The 27,202-nt window shown below is 46.5% G+C and overlaps 1 protein-coding gene across 1 annotated transcript in view; it reads left to right on the forward strand.

Annotated features, from left to right (window-relative positions):
* Positions 1-26,846, forward strand: part of GCKR (glucokinase regulator) — a 154,393-nt gene extending 127,547 nt beyond the window's left edge. Inside the window, exons 14-20 of the mRNA XM_088459812.1 lie at positions 1,794-1,870; positions 18,174-18,270; positions 20,176-20,273; positions 23,363-23,446; positions 25,068-25,217; positions 25,295-25,429; positions 26,679-26,846. Of these exons, the coding sequence (XP_088315938.1) occupies positions 1,794-1,870; positions 18,174-18,270; positions 20,176-20,273; positions 23,363-23,446; positions 25,068-25,217; positions 25,295-25,429; positions 26,679-26,846 (809 nt within the window). The remainder of the gene's footprint in view (positions 1-1,793; positions 1,871-18,173; positions 18,271-20,175; positions 20,274-23,362; positions 23,447-25,067; positions 25,218-25,294; positions 25,430-26,678) is intronic.
* Positions 26,847-27,202: the final 356 nt, after the last annotated feature.

Raw genomic sequence — 27,202 nt, forward strand, 5'->3', positions numbered from 1 at the left:
TGTGGGTTTTAAGGTAGGTCAGTGACAATGGTGGCCATCATTTCTTCTTTCCTTCTCCCTCTGTGGTTTGTGGGTCTCTGGTAGGTTAGTGACACTGGTGACCATCATTTCTTCTTTCCTTCTCCCTCTGTGTTAAGTGGGTCTCAGGTAGGTTAGTGACACTGGTGGGCATAATTTCCTCTTTCCTTCTCCCACTGTGTTATGTGGGTCTCAGGTAGGTTGGTGACATTGGTGACCATCATTTCCTCTTTCCTTCTACCTCTGTGTTACGTGGGTATTAGGTAGGTCAGTGACACTGGTGGCCATAATTTCTTCTTTCCTTCTCCTTCTGTGTTATGTGGGTATTAAGTAGGTCAGTGACATTGGTGGTCATCATTTCCTCTTTCCTTCTACCTCTGTGGTATGTGTTTCTCAGGTAGGTCAGTGACACTGGTGGCCATCATTTCTTCTTACCTTCTCCCTCTGTGGTATGTGTTTCTCAGGTAGGTCAGTGACACTGGTGTTCATGTGACATGTCTGTATATTGGTCTATTAACATACTCTGCAATTATTTTCCTACTTTCTAGTGTGTACCCAATTTCTTATGAATAATATATTGGGGCACTGATGTGTGGCATAATGTATTAGGGGCAAAGCTGTATGTCATATAAACAATTTTGAGCACATGTTTTGGAGGCATTGTAGTGCATAATTCATGGCTGAGTGGCATATAATGAATTTGTGGCACAGCTTTGTAGCATATTATGAAGTTATGGCAATGTTATGAGGTACTGTACATTATGATTTTGTGCTCTGCTGTGTGGCATATTCTATAGTAGCTGAAGTACTGTGCACTGCATTGCCCAGGTTTAAATCTTCAAGTTATTAAGTTAGGCATTCCAGACCAATTGCCTCCCCTCTGTGAAGTTTCATCGAAATCCATCCAGTGGAAGGACCAGAACAGGCTTTTTGTGTCAAAGTTCTGCCCAGCATACACCAACAGGAGGTCTGGCCAGGACCTAATCTTCAAGTTATTAAACTAGGCATCCCAGGTCAATTGCCACCCCACTGTGAAGTTTTCAAATCCATCCATTGGAAGTCCCAGAACAGGCTCCCCGAGTCAAAGTACTGCCCAGCATCCTGGGTCAAAGTTCTGCGCAGGGTACACCAGCGGGAGGCCCAACCGGTACCTCAACCCTATTATGTCTTCTGGGATCCAATATTACCACTCTGTGAAGTTAGTTATCATCCAAATCCATTCAGTGGAAGGCTCAGAACAGGCTCCCCTGTTGAAAGTTCTGCCCAGCGTCAATATGACATGAGTTACATCATCGAGCCCCCATCCACTCACTTCATTGGGGAAGCTGCTGGTCTACTCTTACAGGAGTCTGGGTGAACACCACAGAAATTGGAAAATCCTGGACATTCTCTGGAAGCAGCCATTTTGTGGGCTGAGCCATGGCTTTCTGTCCACCCACTAGGAGCCGGTCATGTCAGTGAGACACGATGACTGAATACACACGGTAAGACTGACACTCGTTCGCATCTCAGCCATTGTCAGATATGAGCTGCACAGTACAAATAGAACAGATTACAGTCGGGGGCCTAGACTATATGTTATAAAGTTTCAGATTTCAGCAGCCTGGTCCAGTCCTGATGGGATTCATCCATTTGAGTGAAGCGCGGATTAGCACAGGGAAAGTACACGTATATAAATAATTTACAGTACACCTGAGACATATGCTGCCCCCTACGGGCTGTGCTTAGTAACCCGACAGTCCTGGGTGTTTCTAACCACCTTTATCTCTCACCAGACTGGAGGGATGTCCGCGGGTTTATTAATGGAGGATATCGCACAATAGAGAACAAGGATGGGGATTTGTCCTATCTGGTAAGTAGTTACTGCAGTGGGGAATAACATTGGTTATATCTGTATTATTACATTTTATTTTTAAGGCGCCACAAGTGATCCGCAGTGCTGTGCATATGGCAATGGTAGGACAGTACAGGGTACACAGAACATTACAATACAGTAACCAAAACATAGACCAAGCACAAGTAGCAATTCGCACAATTCTCAGTCCACAATACAGCTGGGAAGGTGACATCCATCATAGAAGTGCCAGAGAAGAAGGCTGTGAGAACAGGAGGGAGGAGGACCCTGCTTCTCAGAGCTTACAATTTAGGGGAGAGGGGAGATAGACAGATGACATGAGGCATGTGGATGGGGACCTGAGGGCAGGAAGTAGACGTGGTAGAAATGGCTGAGGCAGGTGGGTGGGGTGAGTGACCTGGTGTCACAGTTATGTGGTGGAAGGGTACATTTTAATGAAAAGGTGGGTTTTCAGTGCATGATTGAAGTTATGCAAGGTCGGGCAGAGCCTGATAGAGTGGGTGAGCTCATTCCAGTGAATGGGGGCCACATTGACAAAATCTTGGATTCGAATGTGAGATGCAATAGCCATGGTGGAGGAGAGGTAATGGTCATTGGCCGACTGGTGGGGGCAAGAGGTGTATGTAAGGAGATGAGGTTGGAGATGTAGGCAGCAGTGGAATTAGAGAGGGCCTGTGTGGAGAAGGTTACCATAGTCAAGCAGATAAATAATTAGTGTGTGAATAATCAGTGTGGTACTGTAGCATTCTGGGAGAAGAATGGCCTAATACGAGCGATGCTGCATAGCTGTAATAGACAAAATTGAGCCAGAGATTGAATGTGGGGGGCAATGGATAGGGTGGAGTCAAGGATGACACCCGAGCAGCAAAGTTTTGGAACAGGGATAGATGATGGTGCTGTCATCTATGGAGAGATTGCTGGGGGAGGAGGCTCTGAGGGGGGAAAAGATGATGAGTTTGGCTTTGTCCATGTTGAGCTTCAGAGAGCGCGCAGACATCCAGGAAGAGATGGTGGAGAGGCAGCTGGATACCTGAGAGAGAACAGAAGGGGAGAGCTCAGGAGAGGAGAGGTATAGTGTCATCGGCATAGAGGTGGTATTGGAGACCGAAGGAACTGATGAGTTCTCCTAGTGTAGAGGTGTATAGGGAGAAGAGCAGGGGGCCCAGAACAGAACCCTGTGGGACACCAATGGGAAGGATGGAAGGAGGGAGGTGGAGTCAGAGACAGACACAGAGAAGGAGCGGTTAGTGAGGTAAGAGGTGAACCAGGTATGGACAGTGTTAGAGAGGCTAATAGTCTGAAGGGTGCGGAGGAGAGGATAATCCACGGTGTCAGGACATTCTCTCTATAATAATGTACATCTGTATGTATATAACATGAGACTAATGGAGTGAAGGCCTTGCTTATGTGAGCTTACAATCTAATAGGAAACATGACATACAGTACAAATTAAGCAATCAAACAGCCACAGATTAAGGTATGTAAGATGGTCACATGTCTGGGAGTACTGCGTAAAGCGGACACTCAGCAACACTCAGTCTGGCAGCCGTGGATTATAATTGGGGTATTAGGGCAGTAGCCTAGTCTCCAGGCCTATAAGGTGTCCAGACCATTCCCCATTCAATATCGGTGATAAAATTATGTTAAGATGAAGGGTTATCGTGTGTACAAAGCTATGTGGCTGGGTACATACATGTTGTGTGTTATGGAAAATTGAAGACAATTGCTCCAGACAGATTAGTCTCATGAAATCATAGCTTCCCTGCGTTGTGCACTGCTGAGGTCTGAGGTACAAATCAGTATGTGTAAGGAGACACATAGACCATAGAGTACACCAGAGGCTTCTAGACTACCAGTTTGTTTAGTTTGTGTAATTGTGTATAAAATACAGACACCTCACAGCGGAATGCAATCGGGAAGCCGACTGCCTAAATACCGGCAGCCGACTGTCATATCCCGGCAAGGGTGAAATGCCGGGCGTCTAGATGTAGACGCCCGCATTTCCCCGACGCCGGGAGACCGGCGCCCGGCATCCCGATCGTAGCGATGCCGGGCGCCACGAGCGGACAGCCGCGGGGGGGGAGGGTTAGGTTTAGGGCTCCCGGGGGGGACTTAGGGTTAGGCACCCCCCCCGGAAGGGTTAGGGTTAGGCTAGGGGGAGGGAGGGTTAGGGTTAGGCACCCCCGGGGGGACTTAGGGTTAGACACCCCCCCGGGGGACTTAGGTTTAGGCAGCGGGGAAGGGGGTGGTTAGGGTTAGGCACTTAGAGGGGGGATTAGGGTTAGGCACTTGGGGGGGAAGTTAGGGTTAGGCACCCCTAAGGAGGGTTAGGGTTATGGGGTTAGGTTAGTATATACTCACCTATCCACGATCGGGATTTCCAGCGCTGTCGGGCTTCCGCTGCTCGGAACTCTGCTGATGCCGGGCTGCCGCTGACGGGAATCGAACCACCGGCCAGTAATCAGACTATAGAAGGAGGATTTATGTCTGTCACAATCTATCTGCATCCACTTTACAAAACTAATTCCCGTATACTTCAATATGGACCAACTGTGTTACACTGCCCGATTCTGGTTCTGATTACTGCACCTGCTGTACCAGGATTGTAACACCAGAATTGTGCACCACCGCTATACACAGCCGCTATACATTTAATATGAGCGCTATGTATAACAAATGTGCTAGAAATTAGTGCCACCTGTGGAAAAAATATTTTGGTTAATATACACATACTGTATGTTTATAGCTCCTTTTAGGAGGGTTTGGTAAGGTGAGTTCCGGTCTGAAGTCACGATTGCCGCGATGTTGTTGGCCCTACCTTGTCCCTCCAGTGGGCACTTCTTGGGGTACAGGTCCGGGCTGAGATGGTAGCTGGTGGGCTGGAGCCGCTGACATCTGGCCGGGTGCGAGCGGCACACATAGAGGAAGAGCTAAGGAAGTGCCCACCGGAGGGACCAGGTAGGGACATTTAGGGCCAACAACATTGCGGCAATAGTGACTTCAAACTAGAGATGTGCGCCGACCCCCGTGTTTTGGTTTTGCATCTGGATCTCCCCTGGTTTTGGATCTGGATTGGTTTTACCAAAACCTCACCTCCGTGTTTTGTTTTTGTGTTTTGGTTTTGGATCTGGATTTTTTGTTAAAAAATCATAAAAACAGCTAAAATCACATAAAATGGGCCTGTATTTGTTCCTACAGTATTAATAACTTCAATAACATTTATTTCCAGTAATTTCCAATCAATTTTGATCACCTCACAATATTATTTGCTTCATCAAGTTAAGGCCAAAAGGTTGCATCCAGCTAGTTGGCTGACTAAGCTAAGTGAACCAGTGGGCGGCACTAACATGTGTTATATAGTGTGGGTTGGATACACCAATAGTGCACTTACTGTGACAGCAATGTTGGCAGAGCGGGGTTGCTGACGGTGTCCTCAGTACATAGAATGGCAGTGTCCTCAGTGAAGGGTACCGGTGATGTCGGCAGTGTGGGAGTGCCAGCGGTGTCTTTAGTTCAGATTTGCTGGCTGTGTCGGCAGTGCGGGGCTGCCAGTGGTGTCTTAGTGCAGTTTTGCTGGCTGTGTCGGCAGTGCGGGGGTGCCAGCAGTGTCTTAGTGCTGGCTGTGTCGGCAGTGCGGTGGTGCCCGCAGTGCAGGTTTGCTGACTGTGTCGGCAGTGTGGTGGTGTTCTCAATGCAGGGTGCCAGTGATGTCCTCACTGTGGGAGTGTCAGCGGTGTCGGCAGTGTGGGGGTCGCTGACGGTGTCCTCAGTATGTTGGGCAGCAGTGCAGGAGTGTCGACTTCGGTGGTGTCGGCAGTGGGGGGTACCGGTGGTGTCGGCAGCGGGGGGTGCTGGTTGGTGTCAGGCGGTGAGGGATGGCAGGCTCCATCTTTTTTCCCTCCCTTGTAGTGTTTTCAATGGGCTTAACACGGATTGGCTCTCTCAGCCAATCAGCGTTAAGCCCGCTGAAAACAAAACCTTGCGACTCGACAGAGGGGTCGCAAGGTTTTGGCTCAGGTTGGGGATCGACCCGGATCCCCGAGATTCGGGTGGGTCCAGTTCTCAGGGAACCGGACCCGCTTATCTCCAAACCGGAACTCACCTTACCAAACTCTCCTAAAAGGAGCTATAAACATATAATTATTAACCAAAATATTGTTTCCACAGGCGCCACTAATTTATAGCACATTTGTTATACATAGCGCTCATAATTTTTCCCTATGCCCTAAATACTTATTAAATTGAGCTGCTTTTTTCAACATAAATACAGCACTGTGATATATAATACTCTCTAGCAACTATACATTTAATATTGAGGCATATTTAATGTTCCCTTGGTCAGAATATACTGTTAACGTGATTGTGCTGAGAATTGATAATTCAGTGATTTAATTGCTGGAATGAGCATTTTAAAGAACCCGCCTACCTTTTAGAATAGGTCATTCTAATTTTGCTTATTTATATAATAATAATAAATAATAATGTTATTTATATTGCACCTAATAGGACTCAAATTGCAAAATAAGCTTAACAGAAAAGAGAAACATTAGTGAACGTACATCAGTGAAATGCTGGGTCAGCAGGAGAGTGTGAGGGCAAAATTAGAACAGGGCTGTCATTTAGAAACTACTGCAAAACCTCCACCAAACCGCCGGGGTTTAGAATAGAATCGAAACTGCCATCAAACCACCGCTTAGTACATTTTGCCCTGAGCCTATTTTTGTAGGATTCTAAAGTGGAGGTTTCTCGTACTATGTTGGGAAGAGAGTTCCATAGATTTGGAGCCGCAAAGCTAAAAGCTCGACCGTAAGATGAATTCAGGGAGATTCTAGGTACTGTTATTAGTCCTTCATCTACGGATCCCAGTAAGTGAGTGGGGCAGTAAGGGAGACTCTAGGTACTGTTATTAGTCCTTCATCTACGGATCGCAGTAAGCGAGTGGGGCAGTAAGGGAGACTCTAGGTACTGTTATTAGTCCTTCATCTACGGATCGCAGTAAGCGAGTGGGGCAGTAAGGGAGACTCTAGGTACTGTTATTAGTCCTTCATCTACGGATCGCAGTAAGCGAGTGGGGCAGTAAGGGAGATTCTAGGTACTGTTATTAGTCCTTCATCTACGGATCCCAGTAAGTGAGTGGGGCAGTAAGGGAGACTCTATGTAGTGTTATTAGTCCTTCATCTACGGATCGCAGTAAGCGAGTGGGGCAGTAAGGGAGACTCTAGGTACTGTTATTAGTCCTTCATCTACGGATCGCAGTAAGCGAGTGGGGCAGTAAGGGAGATTCTAGGTACTGTTATTAGTCCTTCATCTACGGATCGCAGTAAGCGAGTGGGGCAGTAAGGGAGATTCTAGGTACTGTTATTAGTCCTTCATCTACGGATCGCAGTAAGTGAGTAGGGCAGTAAGGGAGATTCTAGGTACTGTTATTAGTCCTTCATTTACGGATCCCAGTAAGTGAGTGGGGCAGTAAGGGAGACTCTATGTAGTGTTATTAGTCCTTCATCTACGGATCGCAGTCAGCGAGTGGGGCAGTAAGGGAGACTCTAGGTACTGTTATTAGTCCTTCATCTACGGATCGCAGTAAGCGAGTGGGGCAGTAAGGGAGATTCTAGGTACTGTTATTAGTCCTTCATCTACGGATCGCAGTAAGCGAGTGGGGCAGTAAGGGAGATTCTAGGTACTGTTATTAGTCCTTCATCTACGGATCGCAGTAAGCGAGTGGGGCAGTAAGGGAGATTCTAGGTACTGTTATTAGTCCTTCATCTACGGATCGCAGTAAGTGAGTGGGGCAGTAAGGGAGACTCTAGGTACTGTTATTAGTCCTTCATCTACGGATCGCAGTAAGCGAGTGGGGCAGTAAGGGAGACTATGTACTGTTATTAGTCCTTCATCTACGGATCCCAGTAAGCGAGTGGGGCAGTAAGGGAGATTCTAGGTACTGTTATTAGTCCTTCATCTACGGATCGCAGTAAGTGAGTGGGGCAGTAAGGGAGATTCTAGGTACTGTTATTAGTCCTTCATTTACGGATCGCAGTAAGCGAGTGGGGCAGTAAGGGAGACTATGTACTGTTATTAGTCCTTCATCTACGGATCCCAGTAAGCGAGTGGGGCAGTAAGGGAGATTCTAGGTACTGTTATCAGTCCTTCATCTACGGATCGCAGTAAGCGAGTGGGGCAGTAAGGGAGATTCTAGGTACTGTTATTAGTCCTTCATCTACGGATCGCAGTAAGCGAGTGGGGCAGTAAGGGAGACTCTAGGTACTGTTATTAGTCCTTCATCTACGGATCGCAGTAAGCGAGTGGGGCAGTAAGGGAGATTCTAGATACTGTTATTAGTCCTTCATCTACGGATCGCAGTAAGTGAGTGGGGCAGTAAGGGAGATTCTAGGTACTGTTATTAGTCCTTCATTTACGGATCGCAGTAAGCGAGTGGGGCAGTAAGGGAGACTCTAGGTACTGTTATTAGTCCTTCATCTACGGATCGCAGTAAGCGAGTGGGGCAGTAAGGGAGACTATGTACTGTTATTAGTCCTTCATCTACGGATCCCAGTAAGCGAGTGGGGCAGTAAGGGAGATTCTAGGTACTGTTATTAGTCCTTCATCTACGGATCGCAGTAAGCGAGTGGGGCAGTAAGGGAGATTCTAGGTACTGTTATTAGTCCTTCATCTACGGATCGCAGTAAGTGAGTGGGGCAGTAAGGGAGACTCTAGGTACTGTTATTAGTCCTTCATCTACGGATCGCAGTAAGCGAGTGGGGCAGTAAGGGAGACTATGTACTGTTATTAGTCCTTCATCTACGGATCCCAGTAAGCGAGTGGGGCAGTAAGGGAGATTCTAGGTACTGTTATTAGTCCTTCATCTACGGATTGCAGTAAGTGAGTGGGGCAGTAAGGGAGATTCTAGGTACTGTTATTAGTCCTTCATTTACGGATCGCAGTAAGCGAGTGGGGCAGTAAGGGAGACTCTAGGTACTGTTATTAGTCCTTCATCTACGGATCGCAGTAAGCGAGTGGGGCAGTAAGGGAGACTATGTACTGTTATTAGTCCTTCATCTACGGATCCCAGTAAGCGAGTGGGGCAGTAAGGGAGATTCTAGGTACTGTTATTAGTCCTTCATCTACGGATCGCAGTAAGCGAGTGGGGCAGTAAGGGAGATTCTAGGTACTGTTATTAGTCCTTCATCTACGGATCGCAGTAAGCGAGTGGGGCAGTAAGGGAGACTCTAGGTACTGTTATTAGTCCTTCATCTACGGATCGCAGTAAGCGAGTGGGGCAGTAAGGGAGATTCTAGGTACTGTTATTAGTCCTTCATCTACGGATCGCAGTAAGTGAGTGGGGCAGTAAGGGAGATTCTAGGTACTGTTATTAGTCCTTCATTTACGGATCGCAGTAAGCGAGTGGGGCAGTAAGGGAGACTCTAGGTACTGTTATTAGTCCTTCATCTACGGATCGCAGTAAGCGAGTGGGGCAGTAAGGGAGACTATGTACTGTTATTAGTCCTTCATCTACGGATCCCAGTAAGCGAGTGGGGCAGTAAGGGAGATTCTAGGTACTGTTATTAGTCCTTCATCTACGGATCGCAGTAAGCGAGTGGGGCAGTAAGGGAGATTCTAGGTACTGTTATTAGTCCTTCATCTACGGATCGCAGTAAGTGAGTGGGGCAGTAAGGGAGACTCTAGGTACTGTTATTAGTCCTTCATCTACGGATCGCAGTAAGCGAGTGGGGCAGTAAGGGAGACTATGTACTGTTATTAGTCCTTCATCTACGGATCCCAGTAAGCGAGTGGGGCAGTAAGGGAGATTCTAGGTACTGTTATTAGTCCTTCATTTACGGATTGCAGTAAGCGAGTGGGGCAGTAAGGGAGATTCTAGGTACTGTTATTAGTCCTTCATCTACAGATCGCAGTAAGTGAGTGGGGCAGTAAGGGAGATTCTAGGTACTGTTATTAGTCCTTCATCTATGGATCGCAGTAAGCGAGTGGGGCAGTAAGGGAGATTCTAGGTACTGTTATTAGTCCTTCATCTATGGATCGCAGTAAGTGAGTGGGGCAGTAAGGGAGACTCTAGGTACTGTTATTATTCCTTCATCTACGGATCGCAGTAAGCGAGTGGGGCAGTAAGGGAGATTCTAGGTACTGTTATTAGTCCTTCATCTACGGATCCCAGTAAGCGAGTGGGGCAGTAAGGGAGACTCTAGGTACTGTTATTAGTCCTTCATCTACGGATCGCAGTAAGCGAGTGGGGCAGTAAGGGAGATTCTAGGTACTGTTATTAGTCCTTCATCTACGGATCGCAGTAAGCGAGTGGGGCAGTAAGGGAGACTCTAGGTACTGTTATTAGTCCTTCATCTACGGATCGCAGTAAGCGAGTGGGGCAGTAAGGGAGACTATGTACTGTTATTAGTCCTTCATCTACGGATCGCAGTAAGCGAGTGGGGCAGTAAGGGAGATTCTAGGTACTGTTATTAGTCCTTCATCTACGGATCGCAGTAAGCGAGTGGGGCAGTAAGGGAGATTCTAGGTACTGTTATTAGTCCTTCATCTACGGATCGCAGTAAGTGAGTGGGGCAGTAAGGGAGATTCTAGGTACTGTTATTAGTCCTTCATCTACGGATCGCAGTAAGCGAGTGGGGCAGTAAGGGAGACTATGTACTGTTATTAGTCCTTCATCTACGGATCGCAGTAAGCGAGTGGGGCAGTAAGGGAGATTCTAGGTACTGTTATTAGTCCTTCATCTACGGATCGCAGTAAGCGAGTGGGGCAGTAAGGGAGATTCTAGGTACTGTTATTAGTCCTTCATCTACGGATCGCAGTAAGTGAGTGGGGCAGTAAGGGAGATTCTAGGTACTGTTATTAGTCCTTCATCTATGGATGGCAGTAAGCGAGTGGGGCAGTAAGGGAGATTCCAGGTACTGTTATTAGTCCTTCATCTACAGATCGCAGTAAGTGAGTGGGGCAGTAAGGGAGATTCTAGGTACTGTTATTAGTCCTTCATCTATGGATCGCAGTAAGCGAGTGGGGCAGTAAGGGAGATTCTAGATACTGTTATTAGTCCTTCATCTATGGATCGCAGTAAGTGAGTGGGGCAGTAAGGGAGACTCTAGGTACTGTTATTATTCCTTCATCTATGGATCGCAGTAAGTGAGTTGGGCAGTAAGGGAGATTCTAGGTACTGTTATTAGTCCTTCATCTACGGATCGCAGTAAGCGAGTGGGGCAGTAAGGGAGATTCTAGGTACTGTTATTAGTCCTTCATCTACGGATCGCAGTAAGTGAGTGGGGCAGTAAGGGAGATTCTAGGTACTGTTATTAGTCCTTCATCTACGGATCGCAGTAAGCGAGTGGGGCAGTAAGGGAGACTCTATGTACTGTTATAAGTCCTTCATCTACGGATCGCAGTAAGTGAGTGGGGCAGTAAGGGAGACTCTAGGTACTGTTATTAGTCCTTCATCTAAGGATCACAGTAAGTGAGTGGGGCAGTAAGGGAAACTCTATATACGGTTATTAGTCCTTCATCTACGGATCACAGTAAGGGAGATTCTAGGTACTGTTATTAGTCCTTCATCTACGGATCGCAGTAAGTGAGTGGGGCAGTAAGGGAGACTCTATGTACTGTTATTAGCCCTTCATCTACGGATCGCAGTAAGCGAGTGGGGCAGAAAGGGAGACTCTAGGTACTGTTATTAGTCCTTCATCTACGGATCGCAGTAAGCGAGTGGGGCAGTAAGGGAGATTCTAGGTACTGTTATTAGTCCTTCATCTACGGATCACAGTAAGTGAGTGGGGCAGTAAGGGAAACTCTATATACGGTTATTAGTCCTTCATCTACGGATCACAGTAAGCGAGTGGGGCAGTAAGGGAGTCTCTATGTACTGTTATTAGTCCTTCATCTACGGAACGCAGTAAGCGAGTGGGGCAGTAAGGGAGACTCTATGTATTGTTATTAGTCCTTCATCTACGAATCGCAGTAAGCGAGTGGGGCAGTAAGGGAGATTCTAGGTACTGTTATTAGTCCTTCATCTACGGATCGCAGTAAGCGAGTGGGGCAGTAAGGGAGACTCTATGTACTGTTATTAGTCCTTCATCTACGGATCGCAGTAAGCGAGTGGGGCAGTAAGGGAGACTCTAGGTACTGTTATTAGTCCTTCATCTACGGATCGCAGTAAGCGAGTGGGGCAGTAAGGGAGACTATGTACTGTTATTAGTCCTTCATCTACGGATCGCAGTAAGCGAGTGGGGCAGTAAGGGAGATTCTAGGTACTGTTATTAGTCCTTCATCTACGGATCGCAGTAAGCGAGTGGGGCAGTAAGGGAGATTCTAGGTACTGTTATTAGTCCTTCATCTACGGATCGCAGTAAGTGAGTGGGGCAGTAAGGGAGATTCTAGGTACTGTTATTAGTCCTTCATCTACGGATCGCAGTAAGCGAGTGGGGCAGTAAGGGAGACTATGTACTGTTATTAGTCCTTCATCTACGGATCGCAGTAAGCGAGTGGGGCAGTAAGGGAGATTCTAGGTACTGTTATTAGTCCTTCATCTACGGATCGCAGTAAGTGAGTGGGGCAGTAAGGGAGATTCTAGGTACTGTTATTAGTCCTTCATCTATGGATGGCAGTAAGCGAGTGGGGCAGTAAGGGAGATTCCAGGTACTGTTATTAGTCCTTCATCTACAGATCGCAGTAAGTGAGTGGGGCAGTAAGGGAGATTCTAGGTACTGTTATTAGTCCTTCATCTATGGATCGCAGTAAGCGATTGGGGCAGTAAGGGAGATTCTAGATACTGTTATTAGTCCTTCATCTATGGATCGCAGTAAGTGAGTGGGGCAGTAAGGGAGACTCTAGGTACTGTTATTATTCCTTCATCTACGGATCGCAGTAAGTGAGTTGGGCAGTAAGGGAGATTCTAGGTACTGTTATTAGTCCTTCATCTACGGATCGCAGTAAGCGAGTGGGGCAGTAAGGGAGATTCTAGGTACTGTTATTAGTCCTTCATCTACGGATCGCAGTAAGTGAGTGGGGCAGTAAGGGAGATTCTAGGTACTGTTATTAGTCCTTCATCTACGGATCACAGTAAGTGAGTGGGGCAGTAAGGGAAACTCTATATACGGTTATTAGTCCTTCATCTACGGATCACAGTAAGCGAGTGGGGCAGTAAGGGAGTCTCTATGTACTGTTATAAGTCCTTCATCTACGGATCGCAGTAAGTGAGTGGGGCAGTAAGGGAGACTCTAGGTACTGTTATTAGTCCTTCATCTAAGGATCACAGTAAGTGAGTGGGGCAGTAAGGGAAACTCTATATACGGTTATTAGTCCTTCATCTACGGATCACAGTAAGGGAGATTCTAGGTACTGTTATTAGTCCTTCATCTACGGATCGCAGTAAGTGAGTGGGGCAGTAAGGGAGACTCTATGTACTGTTATTAGCCCTTCATCTACGGATCGCAGTAAGCGAGTGGGGCAGAAAGGGAGACTCTAGGTACTGTTATTAGTCCTTCATCTACGGATCGCAGTAAGCGAGTGGGGCAGTAAGGGAGATTCTAGGTACTGTTATTAGTCCTTCATCTACGGATCACAGTAAGTGAGTGGGGCAGTAAGGGAAACTCTATATACGGTTATTAGTCCTTCATCTACGGATCACAGTAAGCGAGTGGGGCAGTAAGGGAGTCTCTATGTACTGTTATTAGTCCTTCATCTACGGAACGCAGTAAGCGAGTGGGGCAGTAAGGGAGACTCTATGTATTGTTATTAGTCCTTCATCTACGAATCGCAGTAAGCGAGTGGGGCAGTAAGGGAGATTCTAGGTACTGTTATTAGTCCTTCATCTACGGATCGCAGTAAGCGAGTGGGGCAGTAAGGGAGACTCTATGTACTGTTATTAGTCCTTCATCTACGGATCGCAGTAAGCGAGTGGGGCAGTAAGGGAGACTCTAGGTACTGTTATTAGTCCTTCATCTACGGATCGCAGTAAGCGAGTGGGGCAGTAAGGGAGACTATGTACTGTTATTAGTCCTTCATCTACGGATCGCAGTAAGCGAGTGGGGCAGTAAGGGAGATTCTAGGTACTGTTATTAGTCCTTCATCTATGGATCGCAGTAAGCGAGTGGGGCAGTAAGGGAGATTCTAGGTACTGTTATTAGTCCTTCATCTATGGATCGCAGTAAGTGAGTGGGGCAGTAAGGGAGACTCTAGGTACTGTTATTATTCCTTCATCTACGGATCGCAGTAAGCGAGTGGGGCAGTAAGGGAGATTCTAGGTACTGTTATTAGTCCTTCATCTACGGATCGCAGTAAGCGAGTGGGGCAGTAAGGGAGATTCTAGGTACTGTTATTAGTCCTTCATCTACGGATCGCAGTAAGTGAGTGGGGCAGTAAGGGAGATTCTAGGTACTGTTATTAGTCCTTCATCTATGGATCGCAGTAAGCGAGTGGGGCAGTAAGGGAGATTCTAGATACTGTTATTAGTCCTTCATCTATGGATCGCAGTAAGTGAGTGGGGCAGTAAGGGAGACTCTAGGTACTGTTATTATTCCTTCATCTACGGATCGCAGTAAGTGAGTGGGGCAGTAAGGGAGATTCTAGGTCCTTTTATTAGTCCTTCATCTACGGATCGCAGTAAGCGAGTGGGGCAGTAAGGGAGACTCTATGTACTGTTATTAGTCCTTCATCTACGGATCGCAGTAAGTGAGTGGGGCAGTAAGGGAGACTCTAGGTACTGTTATTAGTCCTTCATCTACGGATCACAGTAAGTGAGTGGGGCAGTAAGGGAAACTCTATATACGGTTATTAGTCCTTCATCTACGGATTGCAGTAAGGGAGATTCTAGGTACTGTTATTAGTCCTTCATCTACGGATCGCAGTAAGTGAGTGGGGCAGTAAGGGAGACTCTATGTACTGTTATTAGCCCTTCATCTAAGGATTGCAGTAAGCGAGTGGGGCAGTAAGGGAGACTCTAGGTACTGTTATTAGTCCTTCATCTACGGATCGCAGTAAGCGAGTGGGGCAGTAAGGGAGACTCTAGGTACTGTTATTAGTCCTTCATCTACGGATCACAGTAAGTGAGTGGGGCAGTAAGGGAAACTCTATATACGGTTATTAGTCCTTCATCTACGGATCACAGTAAGCGAGTGGGGCAGTAAGGGAGTCTCTATGTACTGTTATTAGTCCTTCATCTACTGAACGCAGTAAGCGAGTGGGGCAGTAAGGGAGACTCTATGTATTGTTATTAGTCCTTCATCTACGAATCGCAGTAAGCGAGTGGGGCAGTAAGGGAGATTCTAGGTACTGTTATTAGTCCTTCATCTACGGATCGCAGTAAGTGAGTGGGGCAGTAAGGGAGACTCAATGTACTGTTATTAGTCCTTCATCTATGGATTGCAGTAAGTGAGTGGGGCAGTAAGGGAGACTCTATGTACTGTTATTAGTCCTTCATCTATGGATCGCAGTAAGTGAGTGGGGCAGTAAGGGAGACTCTAGGTACTGTTATTAGTCCTTCATTTACGAATCGCAGTAAGCGAGTGGGGCAGTAAAGGAGACTCTAGGTACTGTTATTAGTCCTTCATCTACGAATCGCAGTAAGTGAGTGGGGCAGTAAGGGAGACTCTAGGTACTGTTATTAGTCCTTCATCTACGGATCACAGTAAGTGAGTGGGGCAGTAAGGGAAACTCTATATACGGTTATTAGTCCTTCATCTACGGATCACAGTAAGGGAGATTCTAGGTACTGTTATTAGTCCTTCATCTACGGATCACAGTAAGTGAGTGGGGCAGTAAGGGAAACTCTATATACGGTTATTAGTCCTTCATCTACGGATCACAGTAAGGGAGATTCTAGGTACTGTTATTAGTCCTTCATCTACGAATCGCAGTAAGCGAGTGGGGCAGTAAGGGAGACTCTAGGTACTGTTATTAGTCCTTCATCTACGAATCGCAGTAAGCGAGTGGGGCAGTAAGGGAGACTCTAGGTACTGTTATTAGTCCTTCATCTACGGATCGCAGTAAGTGAGTGGGGCAGTAAGGGAGACTCTAGGTACTGTTATTAGTCCTTCATCTACGAATCGCAGTAAGCGAGTGGGGCAGTAAGGGAAACTCTATATACGGTTATTAGTCCTTCATCTATGGATTGCAGTAAGCGAGTGGGGCAGTAAGGGATCAGAAGTTGCATCAGGTACCTTGGGCCCAGGTTATGAAACTCAGTAAGTCAATCTTGACACTGATGTTCCATCTTACAGGCCGCCAGTGAAGGGAGTAGAGAATGGGTGCTATGTGGCTGGAACTGGGCTGGTTGGTTAGTAGCCTGGCAGCTGCGTTTTGTACAATCTGCAAGCAGTGTAATTATTTTGCTGGGAGACCAATGTAGAGGGCGTTGCAGTAGTCTAGGTGGGATGATATACAGTAAATGCATGGATGACTTTAGACAGATCTCAGTGATTACTATTTGGGTTCTTTTTTGTGTCTTTTGCGGCTGATTTGCACTATATTTCGGTCGTTATAACAAATACGAATCCTTAGTAAATTTCCAGGTCCTACTGGTGTTTATGACAAAAGGCTGCTGAGTTGGATCGATGGTCTATGTGTCCAAAATATGTTATCATCTTAGTTTTAGGTGTTGTCAGACGAGTTTTAGACATCGAATGGAGCAAAGTCGGCAGAGTTTAGTGTTTACTAAATTTTGAATATGCATTTCACAGCCAATTTTGCCTCATTCGATGTCATTTGATCTTAGTAAATTTACCCCTTAGACTCTCCTCAGGATTCGTCATTTCCGATAAAACAAGTAACATTATACAAGCATTACAACTGAGTGAATTTGAACATGTACCATGTTTTGCACACACAATAAACTTGGTGTTTACAATTTTTTTTAACAATGACAGGTGTGTGTAAAATTTTTGCCCATTTTCGGCATTCAGAAACCGCATGTAAAAGATTTCATCAGCTGCACAGTTCAATTTGCCAAACCACAAACTAAAGTAAGAGGCAGGAACTAGGTGGAATTCCACCCTTTGGATAAGCAACAGGAGGAACAACAAAAAGCCATCCAAACCTACACTACAAGCCATGACATAAGGAGAGGAGGGGCAATGTACAGCACAGTGAAGATTACTCTCCATTTTATGCAAGATACTGGGACCATTAGAAATAGACTGGCAATGTCTGAATTCTCTTCACTAGTTACTGTACTAAGTCAGTTGATTCCATTAGTTAAACTATTGGAAAAGCAGCTAGAGAAACTGAAGGAGGAGTTAAAACAAAGTGATTCCATTAAGTATGTTGAACATTCTATAGCATCGTATAATTATATATTAAAGTGCCATCGTTTCTGCCACTGCAGTGACATTATGTTTCCTAGATGTGCTATATTCTTTTAAATTGCCATGTGTTTGTGACGCTGCTCTGTTGCTTAGATTAGCCAGTCAGCTTGCTTCAACCTTTGGCCAATATTGGTGAAAACAATATTGTGAGTTGTGAGGCTGGAAATGACTGAGAATTAATATCACTGAACTTAACAATACTGTAGGAACAAAAATGGGCCCAAATTACATGATTTTGGCTGTTTTTATATTTATTTTAAATAAATCCAGATCCAAAACACATGAGGGTGGTTTTGTCAAAACCAAAACACGATGATTAATTAGAACCAAAACACAAGGGTCCACACACATCTCTAATTTTAATTGTCTTTATTATGACTGTCGACAGTTTTTCCACTGTTGATATTTTGACTTTATGACCCTGTCAACCTTATATCCACATTGACCATTGGTTGTTGACCTATTGACCATTTTTTGACCAGATTTTGATTTTCTTAATTTTGACTAGCAAACTGTTTTAATTTTATTTTTCACAGATGAAATGTTAAAGATGGGTTTTCTCCAGGTTCCAAACAGTGTGCAGGCAGATCTTCATGGCAGATGTTTATCACTTTTACCTGATTTGCCCTCATCACAGATGTGTAGAACAATCACTGTGATGGCGGCTGATATACTTTGTGACAGGGGGCCAATATCCTCTGTGAGGGGGGCTAATATACTCTGTGAGGAGTGGTCAATATCCTCATTAATGGGGCTGATATCCTGTGGCAAGGGTCAGTCTCACGTGTGTAGGGGGCTAATCTCCCCTGTGATGGTGGCTGATCTCCTACAGTATGTGATGGGGATGATCTCTGGACCCCCAGCTGTTAGCATCTGTAATGATAATAATGAGAATGGGATGATCGCCTCTAAGAAATCAGCAATGCATGGAATTGGTCTTATGCCTCATGGGGTCAGAGATCGTCCCATAATGTAATGTCTGTTATTTGCAGGGGTCGGAGTTTGCTGTCTCTCATGAAGACTTTGTGAAGAGCGTTCTCCCATTGGTGTCAGAGGCAGACACCGTCATCTTCATGTTTACCCTCGATGGTAAGTGAATGTCTCCCATTCCATCACATGGGGCAGCTCTATCATTCCAAATCCTGCATCATTGTGGTTCTGACCCGATACAGCTGCCATATAAACCAAGAATATTGTATCTGATAGATGGTTTATGGGTCTTTTTGCTGGCAATAGGTGTTTTTATAACTTTGTCTAATACACCAAAATTATGGCCACCGACAATAGTGAGACTGTGTGACAATTTTGTAGTTTTGTTTTTTCTATCATTAGTGACCATACAAAGTCACGCAATTAGTGGCCATAAAAAGTTACTGCTATCAGTGGTCATTCAAAGTCACCATGAATCATGACCATACAAAGTCACCGTGATCAGAGGCCATACAAAGTCACCGTGATCAGAAGCCATACAAAGTCACCGTGATCAGAAGCCATACAACGTCACCGTGATCAGAGGCCATACAACGTCACCGTGATCAGAGGCCATACAACGTCACCGTGATCAGAGGCCATACAACGTCACCGTGATCAGAGGCCATACAACGTCACCGTGATCAGAGGCCATACAACGTCACCGTGATCAGAGGCCATACAAAGTCACCGTGATAAGAGGCCATACAACGTCACCGTGATCAGAGGCCATACAAAGTCACCGTGATCAGAGGGCCATACGACGTCACCGTGATCAGAGGGCCATACGACGTCACCGTGATCAGAGGCCATACGACGTCACCGTGATCAGAGGCCATACGACGTCACCGTGATCTGTGGCCATACGACGTCACCGTGATCTGTGGCCATACGTCACCGTGATCAGTGGCCATACGTCATCATGATCAGAGGCCATACAAAGTCATTGTGATCAGTGGCCATACAAAGTTACCGCTATCAGTGGTCATTCAAAGTCACTGTGAATCATGACCATACAACGTCACTGAGATTAGTGGCCATACAACGTCACTGAGATTAGTGGCCATACAACGTCACTGAGATTAGTGGCCATACAACGTCACTGAGATTAGTGGCCATACAACGTCACTGAGATTAGTGGCCATACAACGTCACTGAGATTAGTGGCCATACAACGTCACTGAGATTAGTGGCCATACAACGTCACTGAGATTAGTGGCCATACAACGTCACTGAGATTAGTGGCCATACAACGTCACTGAGATTAGTGGCCATACAACGTCACTGAGATTAGTGGCCATACAATGTCGCGATCTGAGGCCATAAAACAAAAATCATCCTTATTGTTGCTTTCTCATCAATGTTCTCCCCAATGACACTTATTTAGCTATGGAATGCTGCTGCCCTGCAGCAAGGAACCCCTTGTTTGGCCCAGCTCCCATTATGAATCTCTGCCATCATCTTTATCTTGATGAACTAAACTATTATTATTATTATCTTTTATTTATATGGTGCCACAAGGGTTCCACAGCGCCTGACATACAACATAAACAAAGTACAGAAACAGTTCAACAGAACAAGAAAACAGTGACATACAGTACAAGACATTGCAGGACAAGTACATGATATATAAACATTTGGGAAATAGAGTCGATAACGATCTAAGTAAAGGAAGGAAAAACACATGAGGGAAGAGGGCCCTGCTCGGGAGAGCTTACATTCTAAACTATGCACCATCCTGTGTACTGTAAATGGGCGAAATACAGGAGCTCAAATCCTGTGGCTGGGTGACTGCCAATGGTGTCCCTGCAGCCCTATAAATGCCCAATAGTAAGTATTGGCCCGTGTATGTGCAGAAAAGCGCCTTAATGCCCAAAAGAGAGGTGGCCACATGTACATGCACAACATCACTGGAGCCAGGGGGCCGCCAATCACCTAGCACTGGCTATGGAACTAAACCTGTACATAGGGATCAGAGCTGTAGTCATGTGTACAGTATAATATGGGGTCTCCTTCTGCTCTCAGATGAACTCGGTGAGGTGGAGAAGATGGTGGAACTAGTGAAAGAGAAGACTTCTAACATCCATGCGATCTCACATGCCACAGCGGGACAATACCTGCCGGTGAGAAGTTTCTTAGATTACACAATGTGACACCATTTGTTAATAAGGTCATAGGCTAAAAGGGTAACATGCTCAGGTTACATTAATAATTATATGTATAATACGTGTATCCCATTACATCACTTATAGCCTACTGATAAAAGCTGGATAGGCTGTGGGCTCCCCATAACTCCACCTGTGACTACACTACCTGATTACTGAGACGGTGATGATGTCACAGGGGGGAGATACAGCTATTTATGTCACCTGTCCTCTATAATCCTCCACCTGTGACTACACTACCTGATTACTGAGACGGTGATGATGTCACAGGGGGGAGATACGGCTATTTATGTCACCTGTCCTCTATAATCCTCCACCTGTGACTACACTACCTGATTACTGAGACGGTGATGATGTCACAGGGGGGAGATACGGCTATTTATGTCACCTGTCCTCTATAATCCTCCACCTGTGACTACACTACCTGATTACTGAGACGGTGATGATGTCACAGGGGGGAGATACGGCTATTTATGTCACCTGTCCTCTATAATCCTCCACCTGTGTCTACACTATCTGATTACTGAGACGGTGATGATGTCACAGGGGGGAGATACGGCTATTTATGTCACCTGTCCTCTATAAGCCTCCACCTGTGACTACACTACCTGATTACTGAGACGGTGATGATGTCACAGGGGGAGATACGGCTATTTATGTCACCTGTCCTCTATAATCCTCCACCTGTGTCTACACTACCTGATTACTGAGATGGTGATGATGTCATAGGGCGGGGAGATACGGCTATTTATGGCACCTGTCCTCTATAATCCTCCACCTGTGATTACACTACCTGATTACTGAGACGGTGATGATGTCACAGGGGGGAGATACGGCTATTTATGTCACCTGTCCTCTATAATCCTCCACCTGTGACTACACTACCTGATTACTGAGATGGTGATGATGTCACAGGGGGGAGATACGGCTATTTATGTCACCTGTCCTCTATAATCCTCCACCTGTGACTACACTACCTGATTACTGAGATGGTGATGATGTCACAGGGGGGGAGATACGGCTATTTATGTCACCTGTCCTCTATAATCCTCCACCTGTGACTACACTATCTGATTACTGAGATGGTGATGATGTCATAGGGGGGGAGATACGGCTATTTATGTCACCTGTCCTCTATAATCCTCCACCTGTGACTACACTACCTGATTACTGAGATGGTGATGATGTCACAGGGGGGAGATACGGCTATTTATGTCACCTGTCCTCTATAAGCCTCCACCTGTGACTACACTACCTGATTACTGAGATGGTGATGATGTCACTGGGGGGAGATACGGCTATTTATGTCACCTGTCCTCTATAATCCTCCACCTGTGACTACACTACCTGATTACTGAGACGGTGATGATGTCACAGGGGGGAGATACGGCTATTTATGTCACCTGTCCTCTATAAGCCTCCACCTGTGACTACACTACCTGATTACTGAGACGGTGATGATGTCACAGGGAGGAGATACGGCTATTTATGTCACCTGTCCTCTATAATCCTCCACCTGTGACTACACTACCTGATTACTGAGATGGTGATGATGTCACAGGGGGGAGATACGGCTATTTATGTCACCTGTCCTCTATAATCCTCCACCTGTGACTACACTACCTGATTACTGAGACGGTGATGACGTCACAGGGGGGAGATACGGCTATTTATGTCACCTGTCCTCTATAAGCCTCCACCTGTGACTACACTACCTGATTACTGAGATGGTGATGATGTCACAGGGGGGAGATACGGCTATTTATGTCACCTGTACTCTATAATCCTCCACCTGTGACTACACTACCTGATTACTGAGATGGTGATGATGTCACAGGGGGGAGATACGGCTATTTATGTCACCTGTCCTCTATAATCCTCCACCTGTGACTACACTACCTGATTACTGAGACGGTGATGATGTCACAGGGGGGAGATACGGCTATTTATGTCACCTGTCCTCTATAATCCTCCACCTGTGGCTACACTACCTGATTAGTGATTACTGAGATGGTGATGATGTCACAGGGGGGAGATACGGCTATTTATGTCACCTGTCCTCTATAATCCTCCACCTGTGACTACACTACCTGATTACTGAGACGGTGATGATGTCACCGGGGGGAGATACGGCTATTTATGTCACCTGTCCTCTATAATCCTCCACCTGTGGCTACACTACCTGATTACTGAGATGGTGATGATGTCACAGGGGGGAGATACGGCTATTTATGTCACCTGTCCTCTATAATCCTCCACCTGTGACTACACTACCTGATTACTGAGATGGTGATGATGTCACAGGGGGGAGATACGGCTATTTATGTCACCTGTCCTCTATAATCCTCCAGCTGTGACTACACTACCTGATTACTGAGACGGTGATGATGTCACAGGGGGGAGATACGGCTATTTATGTCACCTGTCCTCTATAATCCTCCACCTGTGGCTACACTACCTGATTACTGAGATGGTGATGATGTCACAGGGGGGAGATACGGCTATTTATGTCACCTGTCCTCTATAATCCTCCACCTGTGGCTACACTACCTGATTACTGAGACGGTGATGACGTCACAGGGGGGAGATACGGCTATTTATGTCACCTGTCCTCTATAATCCTCCACCTGTGACTACACTACCTGATTACTGAGATGGTGATGATGTCACAGGGGGAGATACGGCTATTTATGTCACCTGTCCTCTATAATCCTTCACCTGTGACTACACTACCTGATTACTGAGACGGTAATGATATCACTAGCGGGAGATACGGCTATTTATGTCACCTGTCCTCTATAAGCCTCCACCCGTGACTACACTACCTGATTCCTGAGATGGTGATGAAGTCACTGGCGGGAGATAGGGCTATTTATGTCGCCTGTCCTCTATAATCCTCCACCCGTGAGTACACTACCTGATTCCTGAGATGGTGATGAAGTCACTGGGGGGAGATAGGGCTATTTATGTCGCCTGTCCTCTATAATCTTGATGCTGACTTTCATTAAGAACATTAAATTAGTTAAACCCTGTTTACTTTCTTGTAGAACTCAACCAAAAAGATCATCCCAAACATTATGGGCATCACCTGGCCAATCCTGTTCCTAGAGTACGAGGGCGCCTTCATACAGGTAGATTTCTGCCCTTTGTCTGTCTTTCGCTTGTGGTACCATACCATTAGAAGTTATTACAGTGTGGTCACTGGTCAGCGGATTCAGTCCATGTACAGTTGGCTTCTTATTTTGCCAGATCAGTTTTAATAGCCCCATAGCTAACAAGCGCCAGGAGCAGGTACTGGTACTAGAAAGTCAGGGTAATGGAGAGTGCGTACTAACCAGCCCCATGGCCAGACAAACCCAGGCTATTCTCACAGAATGAATGAGCCCCCGAGCATGGGACCCTCCTATCCTAGATATAAAACGACTCCAGGCTGCTTAGAGCGGGGTTGGTGCAGGTCCAGAGGGGATTGTAGAACCGAATATAAAATATCTCTGCCCATTCCCTCTAAATAGCAATGTAATTTATCTCTAGCAAAACTACAATGTTAAAATGTGGCACCTGTGCCCACTGTGCCCCCTGATTTCATGCACTAACTATATTGGTTCAGGATAAATACAGCTGTAACATGTGTCAGGGACACCAGTTAGTGTTGATGTTACCTGTGAGATCCAACCTGATCCAAACTTTTAAAAATAATGGTTTTGTGATTAAGCAGCTACAGCATAAATGAGACATGAACATGCTTTTGTGCCCCCCAGTACACCACATAATGCCGCCTGTATTACTTAGTGCCACTGTACCCCCCAGTATGCCACACAATGCTCCCAATATGCCCCACAATGCCCTCAGCATTAATATTATGCCTCAAAAGGGCATACAGTCTGCAACACCACAATATTAATATCATGCCACACATTGTCCCCTGTATTAATGTCATGCATCAGATTAACCCCAGTGTGCCACACCATGACCCCAGTATTAATATAATTTCACACAGGGCCCCCATTATGCCACATGGAACTCCCAAGCACTTACCTTTTGTGGCAGGCTCTTGATGATTCCCCAGCCTCCAGGCGGGTCTGCCGCAGCTTCTGGATGTATAGTGCAGGTACTGTCCTGCAAGGTGGGGGGAGGAGTTGGGTGGAGAACTCTCACACTGCATAGCAGAGAAGTGAATGAATCAATGTCAACTTTTACACAGTTCGGGGTAGAGCCTGGGGGCAGCCCAGTGTCTCTAGGAGAGGGAAGGTTAGACACTATGGGGAGGGTTAGGGCTAGGCACTCGGGGGAGGGTTGGGGCTAGGTACTCGAGGGAGGGCTAGGCACTAGCGGGAGGGTTAGGGCTAGGCACTAGCGGGAGGGTTAGGGCTAGGCACTAGCGGGAGGGTTAGGGCTAGGCACTAGCGGGAGGGTTAGGGCTAGGCACTAGCGGGAGGGTTAGGGCTAGGCACTAGCGGGAGGGTTAGATTTAGGCACCGGGTAGGGAGAGGGGGATGGTTAGGTTCAGAGTGCGAGGGGGGGTTAGGTTAAGGCACCGGGTAGGGAGAGGGGGGAGGGTTAGGATACAGAATAATGGCTGTCGGGATGCTGGCATCAGGATTCTGAGCACCCAGCATCCCGTACCCAATACATATTATCCAGCTGTGATATGTACGCTTTGTAACGGAGAGACAACGTAACCAGTAACGTAATGTCCTTGGTACAGAATATTCCACCAGGCCAGGCATCTAATGCTTATATTACCCCTGACAGAAGTTCCAGAGGGAGCTGAGCAGCAAATGGATCCTGAACACAGTGACCAGCGGCTCTTACGTCCTCAAGGGACAGATTTACCGCAATTTCATGGTGGATTTCAAAGTCAGCAACGCCAAGCACTTCCAGAGAGCGGTGTGTGTGCTGCAGGTGAGGCCGCAGTATGATCATGGCATGCACACGTGTCTATCTCTCTCATCCCATTAACACGTATATTTATTATACAGCGGCTGACAGGGCAGGCGCCAGCTCGGTGCACAGACGTTCTGCTCCAATCAATTTATGAGGAACCGATCCTGATGGACCAGACAAAGAATGCAGAGATCTCAAAGCACGTGCAGGTGGCTTCCTGTAAGGACAAGGTTAGTGCCACCAGCACCCTGGGCTACAGTTACCCTCTGTCAGCCCCGTGGGAGGCAGAAAACTTTACAGAGCAACTGCAAGGCAACAGTCTTCTAACAAAAGCATGAGACAAGCCCAATCCATGCCCAGTGCACCAGTCCTTTACCCGTCTCAGTATGCTGTACCCCTCCACCTAATGTCACCCTGTTTCTGATGGGCACCCACCAATGCTTACCCCTGTTCCTTGTCTCAGAATGCTGGGCAGCCATCTATCCTAATGTCACCCAGCTGCAGATGGACACCCAACAGTACTTACCCCTGTTTCTTGTAGAATACAACATGATGTTCCCAACTGCCCAAGAGAAGCCGTAGCTGCTAACCAGTCCTGCCAGCACAGGACCACTAGCCAGCCCCAGTATCACTCCTATATCTCCCACAGGGGGATTTCCTGCATTTCTCCTATGTACTAAGCACCAAAATGTGATGCATTCCGGGGCTTCAACCCGGTGGGTAACGCCATCCTTAGATGGCATTGCCCAATAGAAGCCCCGTGCAGAGTGATAGAAGAGGGATTTGTGGGTCATAAACCCGGAAGACCCTCTATCGCAAAAGACAGATCCAGTAGGAGATATATTAGGCCACATACTGCACCCTGGGTTCCAATAGGAGATATGAGGCCACATACCATACTGCACCCTGGGTTCCAATACGAGATATGAGGCCACATACCGTACTGTACACAGGGTTCCAATAGGAGATGAGGCCACATACTGCACCCTGGGTTCCAGTAGGAGATATGAGGTCACAGACTGCACCCTGGGTTCCAGTAGGAGATATGAGGTCACAGACTGTACACAGGGTTCCAGTAGGAGATATGAGGTCACAGACTGTACACAGGGTTCCAGTAGTAGATATGAGGTCACAGACTGTACACAGGGTTCCAGTAGGAGATATGAGGTCACAGACTGTACACAAGGTTCCAGTAGGAGATATGAGGTCACAGACTGTACACAAGGTTCCAGTAGGAGATATGAGGTCACAGACTGTACACAAGGTTCCAGTAGGAGATATGAGGTCACAGACTGTACACAGGGTTCCAGTAGGAGATATGAGGCCACATACTGTATACAGGGTTCCAGTAGGAGAAATGTACTGTATATTGGGTTCCGATATGAGATAATAAAAACATAACAGAGGTAGAGAGGTGCCCAGCAGCAGGTGGCACATACCAGACGTGACAGTGTTATTGACCCTTCCTCTTCCCCACAGGTTCTTCCTGTGGCCATTGTGAGTTTGCTGCGTAACTGCACGGTGCAGGAATCCAGGACCCGCTTAGGCTCCTCAGCCACCGTTAGGGCAGCCATTGAATCATCCCTCAGTGTACCCAGGAGAAAGAGAGGAGCCGAGAGCGCAGAGACAGCGGGACGCAGCCGATAGGCAACTGGGAATCCACATCCTGAATATTTTGTTGTCCTTACTTATTCTTTATATAAAATGTTTCTTCAAGTTACAAAAAAAAAAAGTCTCCTGAGTTTAATTAGATGAAAAAGCAAAGACAGGTAGTGACATTACAGGGAGGTGCGTGTCCCATGTGTAAGTGTCAGGCAGTGAGTGACATTACAGGGAGGTGGGTGTCCCATGTGTAAGTTTCAGGTAGTGACATTACAGGGAGGTGGATGTCCCATGTGTAAGGGTAAGGTAGTGACATTACAGGGAGGTGCGTGTCCCATGTGTAAGTGTCAGGTAGTGACATTACAGGGAGGTGCGTGTCCCATGTGTAAGTGTCAGTGAGT

This window comes from Taudactylus pleione, unplaced genomic scaffold (genome assembly GCF_031769625.1).
Source record: "Taudactylus pleione unplaced genomic scaffold, aTauple2 ptg000937l, whole genome shotgun sequence".
Lineage (NCBI taxonomy): Eukaryota > Metazoa > Chordata > Amphibia > Anura > Myobatrachidae > Taudactylus > Taudactylus pleione.